Raw genomic sequence first — 16,895 nt, 5'->3', positions numbered from 1 at the left:
AAGCATCTCAAGTCTCTCGTATGAGTTAAGGCCTATTATGGAGAAAGTTGCTTCCTTCAAGCAATTTGCATTTCTGAGGATGTATTTCGCCACCTCTATCACCTCTTCTAGTTGCTCTTTGTAACCATTCCTCACAAATGTCTCGAGATGATGCAACAAACATTCCGCAACATTATTTGGTTGGTTCCATGTCCCATGAGCCACAAGATCTTTTCTTGAACCCAGTGGCCGAGACTAGTGACCACAATGACATTATATTAATTCAGCAAAACTAAACCGATTTAGGAAAAGATAGCTGAAAATGAACTTCATATTGCTTACATCAATGAGCTCGAGGAATTGCAATTGAGGAGAACTATCGAGCATGATCGAAAGTAGATTCCACCACGCTTCTTTATTTGTATGTGGCTCCAAATATACTAGCTGGTGGAAGATGCTACCGGTAGGAAACTTAATCTATACATGAGAGAGTATTAGTACAAAAACAATGTAATATCACCAACTCTAATTCGCTTTTCACTTTGAGCTTGTCTCTTTCCGATTGATAGCTTGCATGTAAACTATCGAACTTGATCTCAAAGAGCAAACGGCCGACCTCATTTCTTTGTTAATAAAAGGAACTGTTACGCTCTTACCCCCCCCCCCCCCNNAATCTTGTTTATTAAAATTGTGCGAACCTCGGTACAAACAATTGTTGTCACCAATGCAAAGAAAGCATCATCCCAATTCTAAAAGAAGTAAACAAGGCATGAAATCTTGATGGATATTGGTTTCTTCTAGTCTCCAAAAAGGATGAGATAAAGACGATAGCAATTGAACACACCTTGTACTTCAAGTCTTGACATTTAACACCAACCACGACATGGTGACCTATGACGTTATTGCATCCTAAGACTGTATAACCAGGAAGCTCATCGCCAACAACAACACCACTGGCTGAAAAAGATTCAAGACAGACACATAGCAAAGATCAATAAAAGATAAAAGTAGAGAAGACAATATAGTAAGGAAAACAAACAAGAGATAAAAGGAATTTTGCGGCATGAGAACACATGATATTGAGTGATATTGAAGGAGACACTATCAGGAGCAGATGCTGTTGCTGGTTCCCTTGACCTCACGCTCCTTCCATCCCTTTATGATCTCTGAAATTGTTGCACTTGTATCATCTTCATCTTCCTCTTCAATCTCACTAGGTGCCCAATGTACTATGATTGATGTCAACATAGAGACAATATAACTCATCTCAGGTCTCCGTGCAGGTTCCTTGGCGCAATAGTGAATTGCCAGTTTTGCTACCTCATCAATGACGGTGCAGGTTTCTTCGTTGAGCTCGATGGTTTCGTCAATGGCTTTTCCTATAGAGTTGTTGTCGATGAAAAATTTCCTGAACCAAGTAAAGATATGATGATCATATTCAGATCGATTCTCGTCTAAAGCTTCCTGCCCTGTTACTAGTTGCCTGAGAATGACTCCAAAACTGAATACATCAACTTTTGTAGTTACCCTTCCAGTCACTGCAATTACAAATATTTGAGCTGTCAGAAATCAAATATATTGGTGATCAGATATATAGATATTTATAGATGAAATTAAAGGAGAACATTACTTTGATATTCAGGTGCAATGTAACCAGCTGTTCCCACACACTTTGTCCTGATAGATGCTCTGCCCTCTTCTGTAGCCCTGACCAAGCCAAAGTCAGAAACCTTTGCACGCATATAATCTCCCAAAAGAATGTTTGCCGGTTCTAGATCTTTGTGTATGTAACTCTGACATTGAAGAGCCAAAGTATGCAAATATTCTACCCCTTTGGCCACATCCAATGCAATAGTAAGCTGTGTAGTCCACTCAAGGGGTTTTAACCCTTCTTCCTCCCACTGGAATAGATGTCTTCTTAAACTACCTTGAGACATGTACCTGTAACGCAATACCCATGCAGAACGAGATTTCTATGGTTTACCTTGGTTAATGTGCTCACCTCGGCTCTAAACTCTTGATACCCTTTTCCTCTTATCACTTGGCTCATCTTTTCACTGCAATTTCAACATCTCCGTTCTACAGTTTCCCTTTGTAGACCGATCCAAAAGCACCTTTCCCAATCATGTTTTGCTCGCTAAAAATTTATGTAGCCTCCCTCAAAAGTGAAAGGGGGAATCACAGAATCCTCTATTTCAATGTAATCATCACCAGATTGCTGCCTACTTCAATATTGTGAGCTCGAGAGGAATGGTGCTTGTGTGAGACGGTGATGTGAGATATCAATCACCTAAAGAGACGTGAGATAAATATCAAAAGTGTGCTATAACAATAAATATCTTGATTGAGTTGTGATCAAAGGTAATAGTTTAGTGTTTACTTTTGAATTATTTTCTAAACATAACAAAGAGAGTTATTCTTTATAAAAAAACTTTGCAAAACTTCAGTGTCATTATGTTTCAAAGCAAAAAATAGATAAAATATAAGCAAAACATAAGCAAAAAAAGCTAATTACAAGCAAAACATTTAATTTGTTTCTAGTTTTATTGTTTGTTATGTGTTATGTGTCTTTAGAAAGATGTTTTCAGAGTCCTTTACGTTATAATTTTTGTTCCATCAGCTGAGTATAAGGTATTAAGGTTAACGTCCTCGCCTAACTTTGAAATAGGTGTTTAATTTTGTAATTTAATTATGGTCTTGACTCCGTTAGCTTAGATTAATGTCCGATTTAATTAATAAGGTTTTTTTTTTTTGAGAAAACGAAACTTAAAGAAAAGTTTCTAATCTTGTCTATTAACTCTTTTTCATTCAAAAAATCAAAAGCAATAACTAAGACATAACAATAACAAAGCTGGACACTGGGATACGAAAAATCTACCTCTATCACAACCAAAGACTGAACAGATATTGAGTGAGATAACCCTTTAATAAACCCTTTCTCACTTGCTCTGTTATTGTGGACAGAGTTTTGTTTTGGTATCTCTCTCTCTTTCTCAGTTTTTCAAGAACTGGATTCGATTAATTTTGATTAAGGTTAGGTTAGGGTAATGTTTATTTTAATTTTCGAGAAAACGAAACTTAAGAAAAGTTTCTAATCTCGTTAACTTTTTTTTCATTCAAAAAAAGTTTAAAGCTAATTCTGATTCTTTAAATAGTAATTTTGTAGACCTACTACATCTCTATTCTATTTTTCAAAATTGCAGTCTATAGTCGTCGGAGGTATTGATAATCGCTGTCTATTAATTTTTTAATTACAGTAGAGTCTCGACCCGGTGGGGTTCAATCCTAAGATGCCATGAATCATTGCTGGGTGTGTAGCCAACTAGCCCACACAAATCATTCAACTATAAATAAATTTAACCAAGATGCTTAAGAAGCTTGATTTAACCAATATGCAGCAATATACTACCCATCTGTTGTTTAAGGAAGGTGGATTTTGATTTTGACTTGGTCAGTGATTGATTAATCCGGTTTAAGATTAATCAATTTGGCTAAGTTGATTTGGTTGGGTACAAGGACAAACCAATTTGAAAATTTAATTAAATTAATGTTTGATTTAAATTATATGCTGAGACCAAAAACGCTTAATGAATATATATATATATATATATACTAGGTTTTACCCCGTGGTATACCACAAGTCTATTATTTTGTTGATATGATATTGTAATAGTTTAGTGGTGCTTGTAGTCGATGGTGAATTGCATATATATATATATATATATATATATATATATATNTATATACTGTTAACGATTGTAGATAGGTTTTGTATAAACTTTTGATTCACAAGTTGAGAATATACATTTTATGATTTGGTTAGTTATGATTTAGGAATAAATGATATGGCATATTCTTATTTTGATTCTCAATTGATATTATTGGATTAATNCATCGGTCGATGCAAGGTTGTTTTCTGCGGACGAGTTTAAGTGAAACGCTGCGTTTTGGGCAAAGGAAAAGGGGAAAACCCCTTAAGTCGTTTCTTTTGTCTAATTAGTTGTTTTGACCGCTTTCGAGAGAGAGAAAAGAGAGAAAGAGTGTTCTTGGTGTTCTTGGAGATTTTCTGTGGATTGGTGGCTTTTCTGGTGAGATCTGAGGCTTAGGACGTTGTAGGAGCTTTCTAGGAGCGTGTTCTTAATTGTTTAAGGTTCAGAAACTTCTTGGCAAAGGTAAGTGCATGACCATGACTTATCTAAGCTGGAGAAATCTCTGATTTGCTTGTTTGTGTTGTTAGGCTTGTTAGATTGGTATTTGGGACGATTGGAAGCTTTCTTGTGGCTTGAGACTGTGTTTTGTGGTTACAGGAACAAAAATCCGGCGAGAAGCTTCGGGGAAAAAATGATGTTCGGCATTGCATCGGTCGATGCACACTGTGCGTCGGTCGATGCAGATGCGAGGACGGCGCGTAAAATCTAGGGTTTTCGTGCTATGTCGAGCATGCGTCGGTCGATGCAAGTTAACCTTGCATCGGTCGATGCAGATCTTGCGTCGATCGACGCAACCTCCAACTGGTGTCGGTCGATGCATGTTGGTGTCGGTCGATGCTGAGTCCTGGTTTGTTATTGTTGATTGTTGATTGTTTATTGATGGTTAGAGATGACTCAATTGCTTGTGTGTATAGCTCAGTAGATGGGAGGATTGCCTTACTGAGTGTTTATAAAAAATACTCATGCATTGCAATTTGCGTTTGTGGTGCAGGTAAAGGCAAAGTGTGATCGTTGAATCAAGGCAATGAAGAGGAGGATGTTCTAGTGGTTCGCTTGGTTGTCTGGCTTCTGTTAGGTTGCTAGAGTTGGGTCCTAGAATGTTGTTTAGGATTGATGGTTCTCTGGTTTATGCTGTTTGGATCATTAGTTTATGATTTGGAATTAATATCGGTTATTGGATTATGATTGGATTATTTATTGGTATTGGTATCTGTTATTTCCGTTGTTGGTTGTGTTTGTGGTTAGGTGGCTAGTGGGTATGGGACCACTAGCTGTAGTGTATTTATTATTATTATTATTATTTATTATTTATTAATAAAAAAAAACGGGTCATGTCGTTTCATAAATGATATGGCATATTAGCCCTGGGCATTCGGGTCCTCGAGTTGGGTTTGGGTAGGAACCGGTCGGGTTCGGGTTTTACGGGTAAGGGAGTTTAGGACCCAATAGGGTAAATAAAAAGTTTCGGTTCGGTTCCGGTTCGGGTTCTCTTGGGTTCGGATCAGTTTGGGTTTGAAATCTCAGAACCGGTAAAAACCCGAAAAAACCGGGTTTTGATCGGTTCGGGTAAATTTTACCCGTTTATACTAAAAAAACCTGTTTACCCGATTTGTAATGCAATACCCGAAAAAATTACAAACAAATGTTAGTTGAAACCTGCAAATTTCACATCTGAAATTCAAATCCAAACATCTTAATAGATAAATATGGAGTACAATCATCATTCTCAAATTCATATGACAAAGAAAATACTTAAGCAAAAGAAGAGATAGTAGAAAAGTTTCTTAGAAATCCAAGTCTGATGCAAAACATAGATAATATATATAGATAGCAGTAGGAAATACTACACATTCAATCTTCATAATTCAGACTTTAGGCTCAGAAATAGCAATTGTTCTCTCTTAGGTCCTATACAATTCAAAAAGAGAAATATATAACACATGTCAAATTCATTATAATTGGAAAAACAATATCAAAAGAAGAATTCAGAGACTTACTTATCTCATCCTAAAGATCTTGCATGTTGAAATCAGGTTCAAACTCTATAGAAAAATAAATAAAAACATAATGTTAGAAATAACAAGCCATAAATCAGAATAATAACTTGTAAGCGTTAAAAGTAGTTGCTGAATTGTTGCTGAATTGTTACCTCTCATAAGATCATCTAGCAACTCTACATCAGCAAGTAGTTGCTGAATTGTTGAGACTCCTTTTTCATTGATGTGGATCTCACATTTCATCCATTGCTCAATACACATCAACACTTCAATCTGTAGTGTGTCAAGCAGCTTCTGTATGGAGTTACAATTCTACCACTTGTGCTAAATGCAGATTCTGATGCTACTGAAGATGCTTGCATTGCAAATATATCCTTAGCTATTAGTGATAGAACTGGATACTTCCCACTTTTGACCTTCCAAAAGGATAACACATCATATTCTGTACCTTTTAGAAGATTTGAAGACTCGACATTCTCTTTCAAATACATATCCAATTCATTAGATGAGTTTTGAACTCATGTTTCCTTCACAATCTCATCATATATGATCTCCATATCCTCAAGTACAACTCCATTATGCAGAATTGTTGTCGGACATAAATCACTTCCAACTTGTTCTTGCTCTAGAGAATGATTCCACGACCCTTGTGATTGAGAAGAAGACCCATCTGACCCTATGTTACATAAACTTGCTCTAGTATACTCATCATACAAATCCATCAAGATGTTCTTAACTGAATCAGAAGATGATTAGACTCCACAGAGTTCTTACCATATAGCCTATCAAAGCATAGCTCAGCAAACTTTAATTTCTTCCTCGGATAAAAAACGCTTGCTACTATCACAAGCCTATTCATTTCTACCTTATCTCCTAATGGATTCCAATACTTGTTCAGCTTTGATAACATAGATGATGCCTTAGTCAACAGCTTTTGATCAACTATTTGTGTGCTCATCGAAGTTAAGTTTTTAGTAATGAAGACTATCTCATTGTAGAGCTTATGAGATGCAACAGAGGTAGAAGCTGAAAGAACCAATGTAGATTTGTAGAATACGCCAAGAATCTGAGAAAACCTTTCAACATCATCCAAATCTTTTTTAACAGCAGGTCCAATCCTTTTAACGCCATCCACTTTTTCCAGAAAATAGTCATTATATGGTTTATCTTCAGCCTCCATCCTCTCAAATGCCGATCTAAACTTCAAAGCTTGTTCTAGCATGAGATATGTTGAATTCCATCTTGTCTTGACATCTAACGGTACACTTCCCCTCCTCATCTTCCCTGTTTCAACTCTAAAATCAAATGATTTCAATCTATTTATTGAAGACCTCACATACTGGATTCCATTCCGAATAGCAGACACACTATGATTAACCTCTGTCAAACCATCCCTCACAACCAAATTCAAAATGTGAGTAGCACATCTCAAATGCAAGTACTCATCTTTTAGTATCAATGCATCACCTCCTCTCTGCAACATAGCTGTTTTAAACTTAGTCATAGCTGAACAATTAGCCGTAGCATTATCAACAGTGATGCAGAATACTCTCTTTACATCCCACTCATCTAAAACCTGAATAAGAACATCACAGATTGTTCCTCCCTTATGATCACAAACATGCTTGAATCCTATTATAATCTTCCTTAACTGCCATGTATGATCAACAAAATGAGCTGTTACAACCATATAGCTGGCTGAAGTTGTGGGACAAACCCATATATCTGTAGTCAAGGACAGCCTCTGCTTGCTAGTGCCAAAAATCTTCTTCATAGCTGCTTTTTTCTTCACGTAAAGCTCAACAATGTCTCTTGTAGCAGTTCGCCGAGAGTGAGGCTTATACAATTTAACTTTGGAGCAGAAATGTCTCCAAGCTAAACACTCAACAAAAGATAATGGTAACTCAGCCAACACTAACATCTCATTTGTAGCTTCTCTAAACACTGCTTCACTAACCTTACTCACTCTAACAAAGCCATCAGCACCATCAGGAGTCAAAACAGTTTGAGTACTGTCTTTGTTAGCACTTAACCATACCTGGTATGATTTGCAGGTTTTTAGAACATGCTTCTTCAAGCTGGAGGTCCCAGATTTGCTTGCACACGCCAATTATTTACCACAGTAATTGCAATTACATAGGTTTGGATTGCTTACATGTTTGGTGAAATGATTCCAAACCCAAGACCACGTCTTAGGACCACCTAGTCCACCTCCTTCAGATTCTTTCTCTTTCCCTTTCCTCTTGGTTCTCTTTGCAGAAGCAGGTGTTGGAACATCATCGTCCATCAGTTCCATCTCATTTGATTCATCACCATCCACATCACTCATCGGAGTATTTGTGGCTGTAGGATCAGAAGAGGCCATCTGCATAAAAATTAAAAATGATAAACAATCATGAAGCAGACGTTTTCAAAGAAATCAAAAAGACAAAAAGCATAACCCATAAGCTTTAAAGTTCAAAGAAATCAAAAATCAAAGTTTTCACATTTCACAAATCAAAATACATACTAAATCTTACTAAAAAAGGTATCCAAATTCCATAAAAAGATTTGGAGAACTGAAGTTACTGAACTATAATCAAATGAAGAATAACTCAGAATTACTGAACTATAATCAAAAGTCAGAATTACTGAACTGAAGTTACTGAACTATAATCAAAACTCAGAATTAAAAGTGATAAGTTAATACCTCCGATTAATTTCTAGACAACGCCGATGGTGGAGAAGTGACTAGAGACAACGATATCAATGGAGCTTCTAGATCTATGTTTGTGTTGGAAGGTAAAAAAATTTGATAAAGGTAAGAAGATATTGTATATCAAATAAATGCAAGAAACTCAATTGACTAAAGGTAAGTAGGAAACTCAATCGGCCGCTTGGAAATTTGGAATGTGTAAAAGTAACCGTAAAGGGCTAAAATCATATTAAGAGGTTTGTGTATTGTTGGTTCTTCGGGTCTGTGTGTCGGGTACCGGGTAAAACCCGAACCGAACCGATACCCGCGGGTACACATATATAGGATCCATCAGTGTAAAATACCTATATCCGAGCCCGAACCGAACTGTGTTTTTGGCCCAGGGTTATGACATATTCTTATTTTGATTCTCAATTGATATTATTGGATTATAGTATACATTTAAAGCTAATACGAACTTAGCAAATATGTAATCGTTTATTAAACACAAATTAGATATTTTCTAAGATGTATTCATCTTGAATTAGTTGCTATATTATAGGGATGTGATTATAGAATTTGTGTTATCAATTCTTTTTGTCAAACTCAGCCATAAAAATTCAGCATGTAAATTAGATCTTTCCTAAGATACAAATGGGCAGTAATTGGATGTAAATAAGTACGCTATGGATTAAAAACCGGCCCAAAATATTCGGTAATCTTAAGGAGGAGCCAGATAATCGAATCGGTTAAAATTTTAGTTAAAAATCTGACCCGAAGTTGGCAAAAAGCCAAAAAGTGATGGCTCCCTATTGTACTTTAAAAATGTATTTCGAGCTCAATATGTGGAAATACTTGTTTGGTTATAAATATTGTAAGAAAATTTTTAAAATATATATCCGTTGATAAAAATTCAAGAGCTCTATATGTGGAAATACTTGTTTGGTTATAAATATTGTAAGAAAATTTTTAAAATATATATCCGTTGACAAAAATTCAAGGGGGAATTTGCGAGATGACCAAACAAAAAAACAAACAAAGAATATATCACACTAATAAAAAAAATTAAGTAAATAGCTATTGGCTAATGTAAAAAGACAAAAAAGGGTCACATGAAGTACACACTCAGCTTACAAAGGTGTTGGAATACAAGTTCAATTATTTATTTATTTGGATAAAATAGTTTTTACCCCATTACATTTTAATGTGATATAGCATTTCAACAAAATTAATAAAAACTTTGAAATTTATTTTTAAAAAATAGATTTTTTATTCTGCATTCAACATAATGAAATAGTATAGAAAAAAAATTATTATGGAACATAAATAACTCAAATCCAATTAAAAGTAAAAAAAAAATGTTAAATTTTAAGGGATACAATATAAACAACCTACGTAACTATGTAAATGCTCACCATAAGAGATAAAACATAACAATCAAAATAAACGTACAACACAGAAAAAAACGTTATACTCTAAGTGATACAATATAGACAACCCAAGCCACCATGTTAAACAACGGTGATGGCGAAAATGATAACAATGACTATGGTCGTAGCAGTGGTGGTGGTAGTGATCGTAGTGGTGATAATATACCCTAAGGGATACAACATAGGCAACCAAGCAAACGAGTTAAACACATGAACAAAAAAATATATAACATAAGAATATATATCAGAAAATAATTGAATAACCATTGGCCAATATAAAAAGACTAGAGATGATATCAGTGATGGACACACGAACATGTAATATATAGAATATTTTTTTTTTACAACACCTTAATAAAATAATATAGAACAAAACTAAATAGTATAAAATGAAACATTTTTCATAAAATATATTGATAGTACTGGTAATGATGGTATGAAATGAAATAAAAAAATTATGAAACAAGCCGTTTCATAAGAAATACTACAACATATGAAATTTAACATGCCGAATTTAACAATTTCCGAAGAAATTACACTATACCCTAAGGGATGCAACATAGAGAACCCAAACTATCGAATTAAGCGCATACTAAAATTAGGTTACAAGGAAATTAAATTAATTGTAGAATATATATATTGTAAGAAAATGTAATAGACTATTATTGTATTCTATATAGGATAGTAGAATAAATAATTACATTATTTTAGTTACTTATTGAGTTAAAGTTGTTCAATTAAAAAAATCAAATAAAAATATAAAAGAAAATGTTTATTTTTAAATAAGATTGTGAAATCCAAATAATTTGTGTAAATAGATTTATGAGAATCGCCCATAGATTTTATTGTAAAGTATAAATGAATAAATAAGAAATAAACAAGAAACTGAGAAAAATAAAGGAAGAAAGAAAAAGAAAGGGAGGAGGGGGATGCACGTGAGAGAGTGTGTGTTTAGCTGTTCATAATGTCATATGGGCAAAACTGTCATTATTATAGAAAATATAAAGAATATTATAGGGTGATGGTTAGAATGGTTAGTGAATTAATTAAAGTTTTTTTGTTGGTTACTTCTGCCAATTTCCCAAAATTCAAATCACATCATATGCTGAAAAAAATCTAAAATTTTATTAACTTAGAGGCATTAAGATTGATTTCAAGAAAATGGAAAGCAATTTTGCTAGCTGGGAAAAAGTCCATTTTGAGTGTTTTGTCTCATTTTTTGAACCTAAGAATCATAATGAGGCTCTTGATGATAACTCATGGATTATAGCAATGGAAGAGGAGTTAGAGCAGTTTGAGCGAAATGAAGTATGGGAGCTAGTTCCTCGACCTAACAATGTAAATGTGATAGGAACAAAATGGATTTTCAAGAACAAAACTGACGAGAATGGAACAGTGGTTCGAAACAAGGCTAGATTGGTGGCTCAAGGATATACACAGATTGAAGGAATTGATTTTGAGGAAACATTTGCTCCAGTAGCAAGACTTGAATCAAGAAGGTTCTTCTTTGGAATGGCTTGTATCATGAACTTCAAAGTGTTTCAAATGGATGTTAAAAGTGCTTTCCTAAATGGAATTCTACAAGAAGATGTATATGTGGAACAGCCTAAAGGATTTGAAGATCCAAGAAATCCATATTATGTGTATAGTCTGAAGAAAGCTTTGTATGGTTTGAAACAAGCTCCAAGGACATGGTATGAAAGGCTGACAAACTTTCTGTTGCAACAAGGTTATGAACGAGGAAATGTAGACAAGACGTTGTTTATATTAACCATAGACCAAAAAATTATGGTGGTACAAATCTATGTGGATGATATCATTTTTGGAAGCACATTGCAAGATTTGGTGAATCAGTTTGTGGAGAATATGTCTCAAGAGTTTGAAATGAGTCTTGTTGGAGAATTAAAGTATTTTTTGGGATTGCAGATCACTCAAACAGATGAAGGGATATTTGTGTCACAAAGTACCTATGCAAGTAAGCTATTGACAAAGTTTAAGCTGGAAAAGTGCAAAGAAACAGTTACTCCAATGAGTACATCAAAGAAGTTAACAGGGGATGAGAAAGGGAAGGATGTTGATGTGACTTTATATAGAGGAATGATCGAAAGTTTGTTATACTTGACAGCTAGTAGACCTGATTTATGCTACAGTGTAGGAGTTTGTGCCAGATATCAAGCAAAACCTAAGCAATCTCATTTAGAAGCTGTGAAAAAGATTATTAAGTATGTCAAGAAAACACTTGATCTTGGTCTTTGGACGTCAAAAGGATCGAATTAAAGTTTAGTGGGATATTGTGATGCAGATTATGCTGGAAGTCTGGATGATTGAAAGAGTACAAGTGGAGGTTGTTTCTTTTTGGGAAATAACTTAATCTCTTGGTTAAGTAAGAAACAGAATTCTGCATCACTATCAACAGCTGAGTCGGAATATATTGCTATGGGAAGTTGTTGTACTCAATTGCTTTGGATGAAGCAAATGTCTGCAGATTATGGTATGAACTCAGGAATTCTTCAAGTTTTGTGTGACAACAAAAGTGCCATTGATCTCTCAAAAAATCCTGTGCAGCATTCTAGAACAAAGCATATTGATGTAAGGCATCATTTTATTAGAGAGCTTGTGAAAAATAAGCAAGTCCAGATTGATCATTTATCCACTGAGATGCAGTTGGCTGATATGTTCACTAAAGCTCTAGATTTTCAGAGATTTGTGATGTTGAGGAATCTAATTGGTGTTTGTACAGTATGATTGTATCCTCATGGTACAAGAACTGGTTCAGGAGTTGTTGAAAGTTATTTTGAGACAATGGATCATTTGTGTGTTTATGGTTTAAAAGGTTATGGGCTTGGGCTGAATAAAAGAAGGGTTTTTGTTCTTATAAAACAAAGGGAGAACAACAAAGTTTTTGAGAGAAGAAGATTCGAATCACAACAATGGTAACAACAACTCGCAGAGGAAAGATTAATAGGAGAGGAAGATCTGAAAATCGAACGGATGGTGACAAGAATAGACCACATTTGATTGACGAAGAAATCGAGGAAGTTGAGCATGCACCAGTATTGGTTCCTTATTCGGAGGACTCGTCTTCGGCGGAGAAGACCCAAGGCCAGAATGACTAATCGTTTGGAACTGTGTGTGATGTCGATCTGGGTGAATCCAAAGAAACAGAGTCAGATGAACCGTCGGTTGGGAGTTCGATTAATCGAGTTCATAAAACTCAAAAAGGGAAAGAACCAGAGCTTTTGGGTGACGAATTTGATCCTACTGATGTCTCGGTTCAAGAACAATTTGAGCTAATTGCTAAGAAAAGAAAAATCCCCAAGAAGTCAAGGCATGTATCACCAAGCAAAACAAGAAAAACAGGGGAACCGAGTACAAGATCTAAATCAAAGATGAATTCAGCAGCTTCATCAACGTACAATATTTTTATTTCTCGTGGGATTACGGAGGAACGGTCTGTGGATCTTAAGTGTAAAGATGAATGGGGCTATCTAGATTTGATCAAGAGAATGGGTATACCAGATTGTGTTGAAAATTTGCCTTGCTATGTTAAAGAAGTAATTGCAGAGTTTTATGCTAGTTTGCCAGTCAAAGCACCAACATATGGAGTTGTAGTGAGTGTTCGTGGGTATTCTTATGATTTTTCTCCAGCTGCTATTAACAGAGCGTTTCGTTAATCACCTTTGACTGAAGCAGAAAAACAGGCTGATGCAGATGCTGAATTACTTAGTCTTGGTAAAATTGCTGAAACTTTGAGTGGGGAAGATAATATTTCATGGGCAGATATGAATCCAAAGGATTTACCAGCTGCATTTGGAGCTTTGTTTAGCATCTCAGGTTATAACTGGATATCATCATCTCATAGGAATCATGTGTCTGAACAGCGAGCTAGGCTTGTGTACAAAATTATGATCAGGTGTTTGACTTGTCTAATGTTAAGAAGAATGATTCTAGGTGGTTAGTGTTTCCTAGGACCATTTTTAAGGTTCTTATGCATCAGAAGAAGATAAAGACAACTGAGTCAGAAGTTTTTGTCAAACTTGTAGCATATCGGAAAGATGCTCGCACTGGAAGGGCATATGCTACTAAGTTTCCTGAGTGTCCCAGTTTTTATGTTCCACCAGTGTCCTCTGAACCACCTCCTGCTGCAGCTCCTGGTCAGAACTTTATTGATGTTGAGTTTGGAAGTATTTGTATGTCGTTGGTTGATCAGAATGATCCAGAGGTTGTTTATAGAGCTTTGATTGATACTTCACGTGTTCTACAGACTTTATCCAAAGTGATACATTGATTGACTTAGAATCATCCCATGTCAAAGATGCTCTGATTGGTTTTTAACCTGTATACTCTTCAAGCAGGGGGAGAAGATCTGGTCTCGGTTTGCGGGGGAGCATCAAGCTAGTAGTAGTATCAGTTTGGGGGGGAGCATCAAGCTAATTTTTCCTTTTGTTTGTTTTAAACGCTGAACTTCTTTTGTGATGTTTATGTTAAACTTTAAAGGTTGGTCTTAAAGCGTGTTAAACTTTGAAGGTTGGGCTCAAAGACTTTTCATAAGTTTGTGTGTGAAGTATAGTATTGCTGCAAATTATAAACCATGGATGCTTGAAAGGAGCATAAGGTTAAAAAGGGGGAGATTGAAGATGCATCTATTGACATAGATGATGTCTTAAAACAAAAGTAGTACAAGATGTGGATCATGAGGATTAAACCAAAGAAAGGAAATCTATTATGGCGGTTAAGAGAAGTCACACGAAGCAAGAAGAAGTTTCTAGAAGAGTAAAGACTTTCTTGTTATAAGGATAAAAGGAAGTTTTACAAATATTGTTAATTTCCTAAACTATAAAGAAAAAAAAGGAAATTAACAATTCCTAGTTTAATTAGAATTGGAAATTAACCTATTGTGTGGTTGAGTCCAATTAGTATAAATAGGGGAGGCTGGGTCTTGAGAAAGATCAGCACTTCATAGATTAAGAGATCCTAGCATTGAATCTTAAGCTTTGAGAAAGAATAGCTTGAAGATTCAAAGGAGGCTAAGAGCTTAATAAGATTAGAAAATAGAGTTAAGAAAAAACCTTGTAAGAACTTATTTTCTAATAAAAAGAGAGTTGTTTGAATTTCTGTTTGATTCTCTGCGTTAAAAATCCAAAACCGTTTAGCTCTTACGTTTTCACTTTATTTGAGCAAAACAAGTTTGCATGATGAATTCGAAACCCTGACCACACTCTCCAACTCTTCAAGCATCTCAAGTCTCTCGTATGAGTTAAGGCCTATTATGGAGAAAGTTGCTTCCTTCAAGCAATTTGCATTTCTGAGGATATATTTCGCCACCTCTATCACCTCTTCTAGTTGCTCTTTGTAACCATTCCTCACAAATGTCTCGAGATGATGCAACAAACATTCCGCAACATTATTTGGTTGGTTCCATGTCCCATGAGCCACAAGATCTTTTCTTGAACCCAATGGCCGAGACTAGTGACCTCAATGACATTATATTAATTAAGCAAAACTAAACCGATTTAGGAAAAGATAGCTGAAAATGAACTTCATATTGCTTACATCAATGAGCTCGAGGAATTGCAATTGAGGAGAACTATCGAGCATGAGTGTAAGTAGATTCCACCACGCTTCTTTATTTGTATGTAGCTCCAAATATACTAGCTGGTAGAAGATGCTACCAGTAGGAAACTTAATCTATACATGAGAGAGTATTAGTACAAAAACAATGTAATATCGCCAACTCTATATATAAATTTACCTTCAAGGGTGACGACAAAGCCAAGGAAAGACGTGTGAGTGAAGTTAGAGATCCCAGAACGTTCTCATTGATTATATCAGAGACATCATGATATTTGCCTCCACCAGCTTTGGTACGTTCTCAATCAGACAAAAGTCATGACCAACAATCCCTTCAATCTTCAAGTATTTTAAAGAAGGAGCATTTATCACATAGCCCTGTAGCCTTCCACGCCTGCTACCAAATATGGACAGTCTCTGTAACGATGGCACCACAATTTTGAAACTCTTCAAAGTATTCAAACGCCTTATTGGAAATAGATGCACCATAAAATTTTCAAGATTAGGACAACCAGATAAAAGTTTAACCACAGATTCATCGTTTTTGAAGTCCACACGGTCAAGGTGCTTGTAAGGGATTTCAAACGAACCGAAGAAGGGACATCGATACGAGCCGAATACTTGAGTTTCAAGGTCTCTAGTGTTTCACAGTTATACGATAAGCATCTCGGAAATTTGAAAACTTTCCCAAGTGAACATTCTAGTACCAGCTTACGCACATTCCGGGACAGAGCAATTCCAATCAAGATTCCAATATCAATTGTAGAACATATAGAGAAACAAATTTTCAGATGCAAACTCTTTAAAACCGGAGCCTTATTGTAAGAAAGCAACGACCTGCAAATATTAGTTGAAAATGTCATTGTTCCGCGTACAGGCTTGTGATCGCTACAATCAAACTTGAGTTTAGGCAGCATCTTCCAATGAGACTGCCATTGTTTAGACAAAACACTCGTGGCTATGGCTTCTTTTGTAGGAAGCAGAGACAGTATCTGAAGAATCAGAGCTTCAGGCAATTCACTGATCCTGTCTGCATTCACAGTATCTTGGTTTCTCGTACTCCCACTATCACAATATTTGCTGTCAAAAATACCAAAACAGATCAACAAAGAAAGACATGTTAAGTTTTGGACATTACAAGTGAAAGAATCCTAAAACATGTAAAGAAACTAACCATCGTTTCATTTTGTCAAACTTTTGTTTTAAACCCTTATGATGATTTACGCCTTTGATCTCAATATGCAAACGTTTCTGCTCAGATTTGAATAAGGTTAACGAGCAAAGTGGAGATGCAAAAGTTAAGAGAGATCCGAAGTTTGCTATTAATTAATAGATATCCTTGTTCTTCACTTTTTATTATGGTCAAAAAAAACAAACTATCCTAATTACAAGCAGCTATTTGGGGCATACGAAAGAGTCCACAACTATATTTTTTTTTTTCCACATCTCCTCGAAGCAACCACATTTACAGGAGAGATATCTCTCAACGGAACCCTAAGACCCTACTTTGTTCAGTAAACTTCGTTATTTTTCA

The 16,895-nt window shown here is 35.5% G+C and overlaps 2 protein-coding genes across 2 annotated transcripts in view; both read right to left on the bottom strand.

Annotated features, from left to right (window-relative positions):
• The window catches only part of LOC109133282 (receptor-like kinase TMK2), a 2,847-nt gene extending 931 nt beyond the window's left edge, over window positions 1-1,916 (bottom strand). The window contains exons 1-6 of the mRNA XM_019246274.1: window positions 1,610-1,916; window positions 1,122-1,517; window positions 824-936; window positions 678-728; window positions 322-456; window positions 103-234 (exon numbers count right to left, since the gene is read on the bottom strand). Coding sequence (XP_019101819.1) covers window positions 103-234; window positions 322-456; window positions 678-728; window positions 824-936; window positions 1,122-1,517; window positions 1,610-1,916 — 1,134 coding nt within the window. The remainder of the gene's footprint in view (window positions 1-102; window positions 235-321; window positions 457-677; window positions 729-823; window positions 937-1,121; window positions 1,518-1,609) is intronic.
• LOC104793934 (putative F-box/FBD/LRR-repeat protein At4g13965) lies at window positions 14,960-16,546 on the bottom strand. The gene is made up of 6 exons (XM_019246272.1): window positions 16,536-16,546; window positions 16,262-16,441; window positions 15,952-16,198; window positions 15,641-15,778; window positions 15,344-15,478; window positions 14,960-15,256 (listed from the first exon to the last, which is right to left on the bottom strand). The coding sequence occupies exons 1-6, from the start codon at window positions 16,544-16,546 to the stop codon at window positions 14,960-14,962; spliced, it is 1,008 nt and encodes a 335-aa protein (XP_019101817.1).

This window comes from Camelina sativa, chromosome 6 (assembly GCF_000633955.1).
Source record: "Camelina sativa cultivar DH55 chromosome 6, Cs, whole genome shotgun sequence".
In the NCBI taxonomy this organism is placed as follows: Eukaryota; Viridiplantae; Streptophyta; class Magnoliopsida; order Brassicales; family Brassicaceae; genus Camelina; species Camelina sativa.
The sequence above is the reverse complement of the archived record's forward strand: the minus strand, read 5'-3'. Positions and strand labels throughout refer to the sequence as shown.

Coding starts and splice junctions, on each gene's coding strand:
- LOC104793934 (XM_019246272.1), bottom strand. Junction 16,199..16,261: donor AAGATGCTGCCTAAACTCAA/GTTTGATTGTAG, acceptor TAATATTTGCAG/GTCGTTGCTTTCTTACAATA. Junction 15,779..15,951: donor GTATCGATGTCCCTTCTTCG/GTTCGTTTGAAA, acceptor CCATCGTTACAG/AGACTGTCCATATTTGGTAG.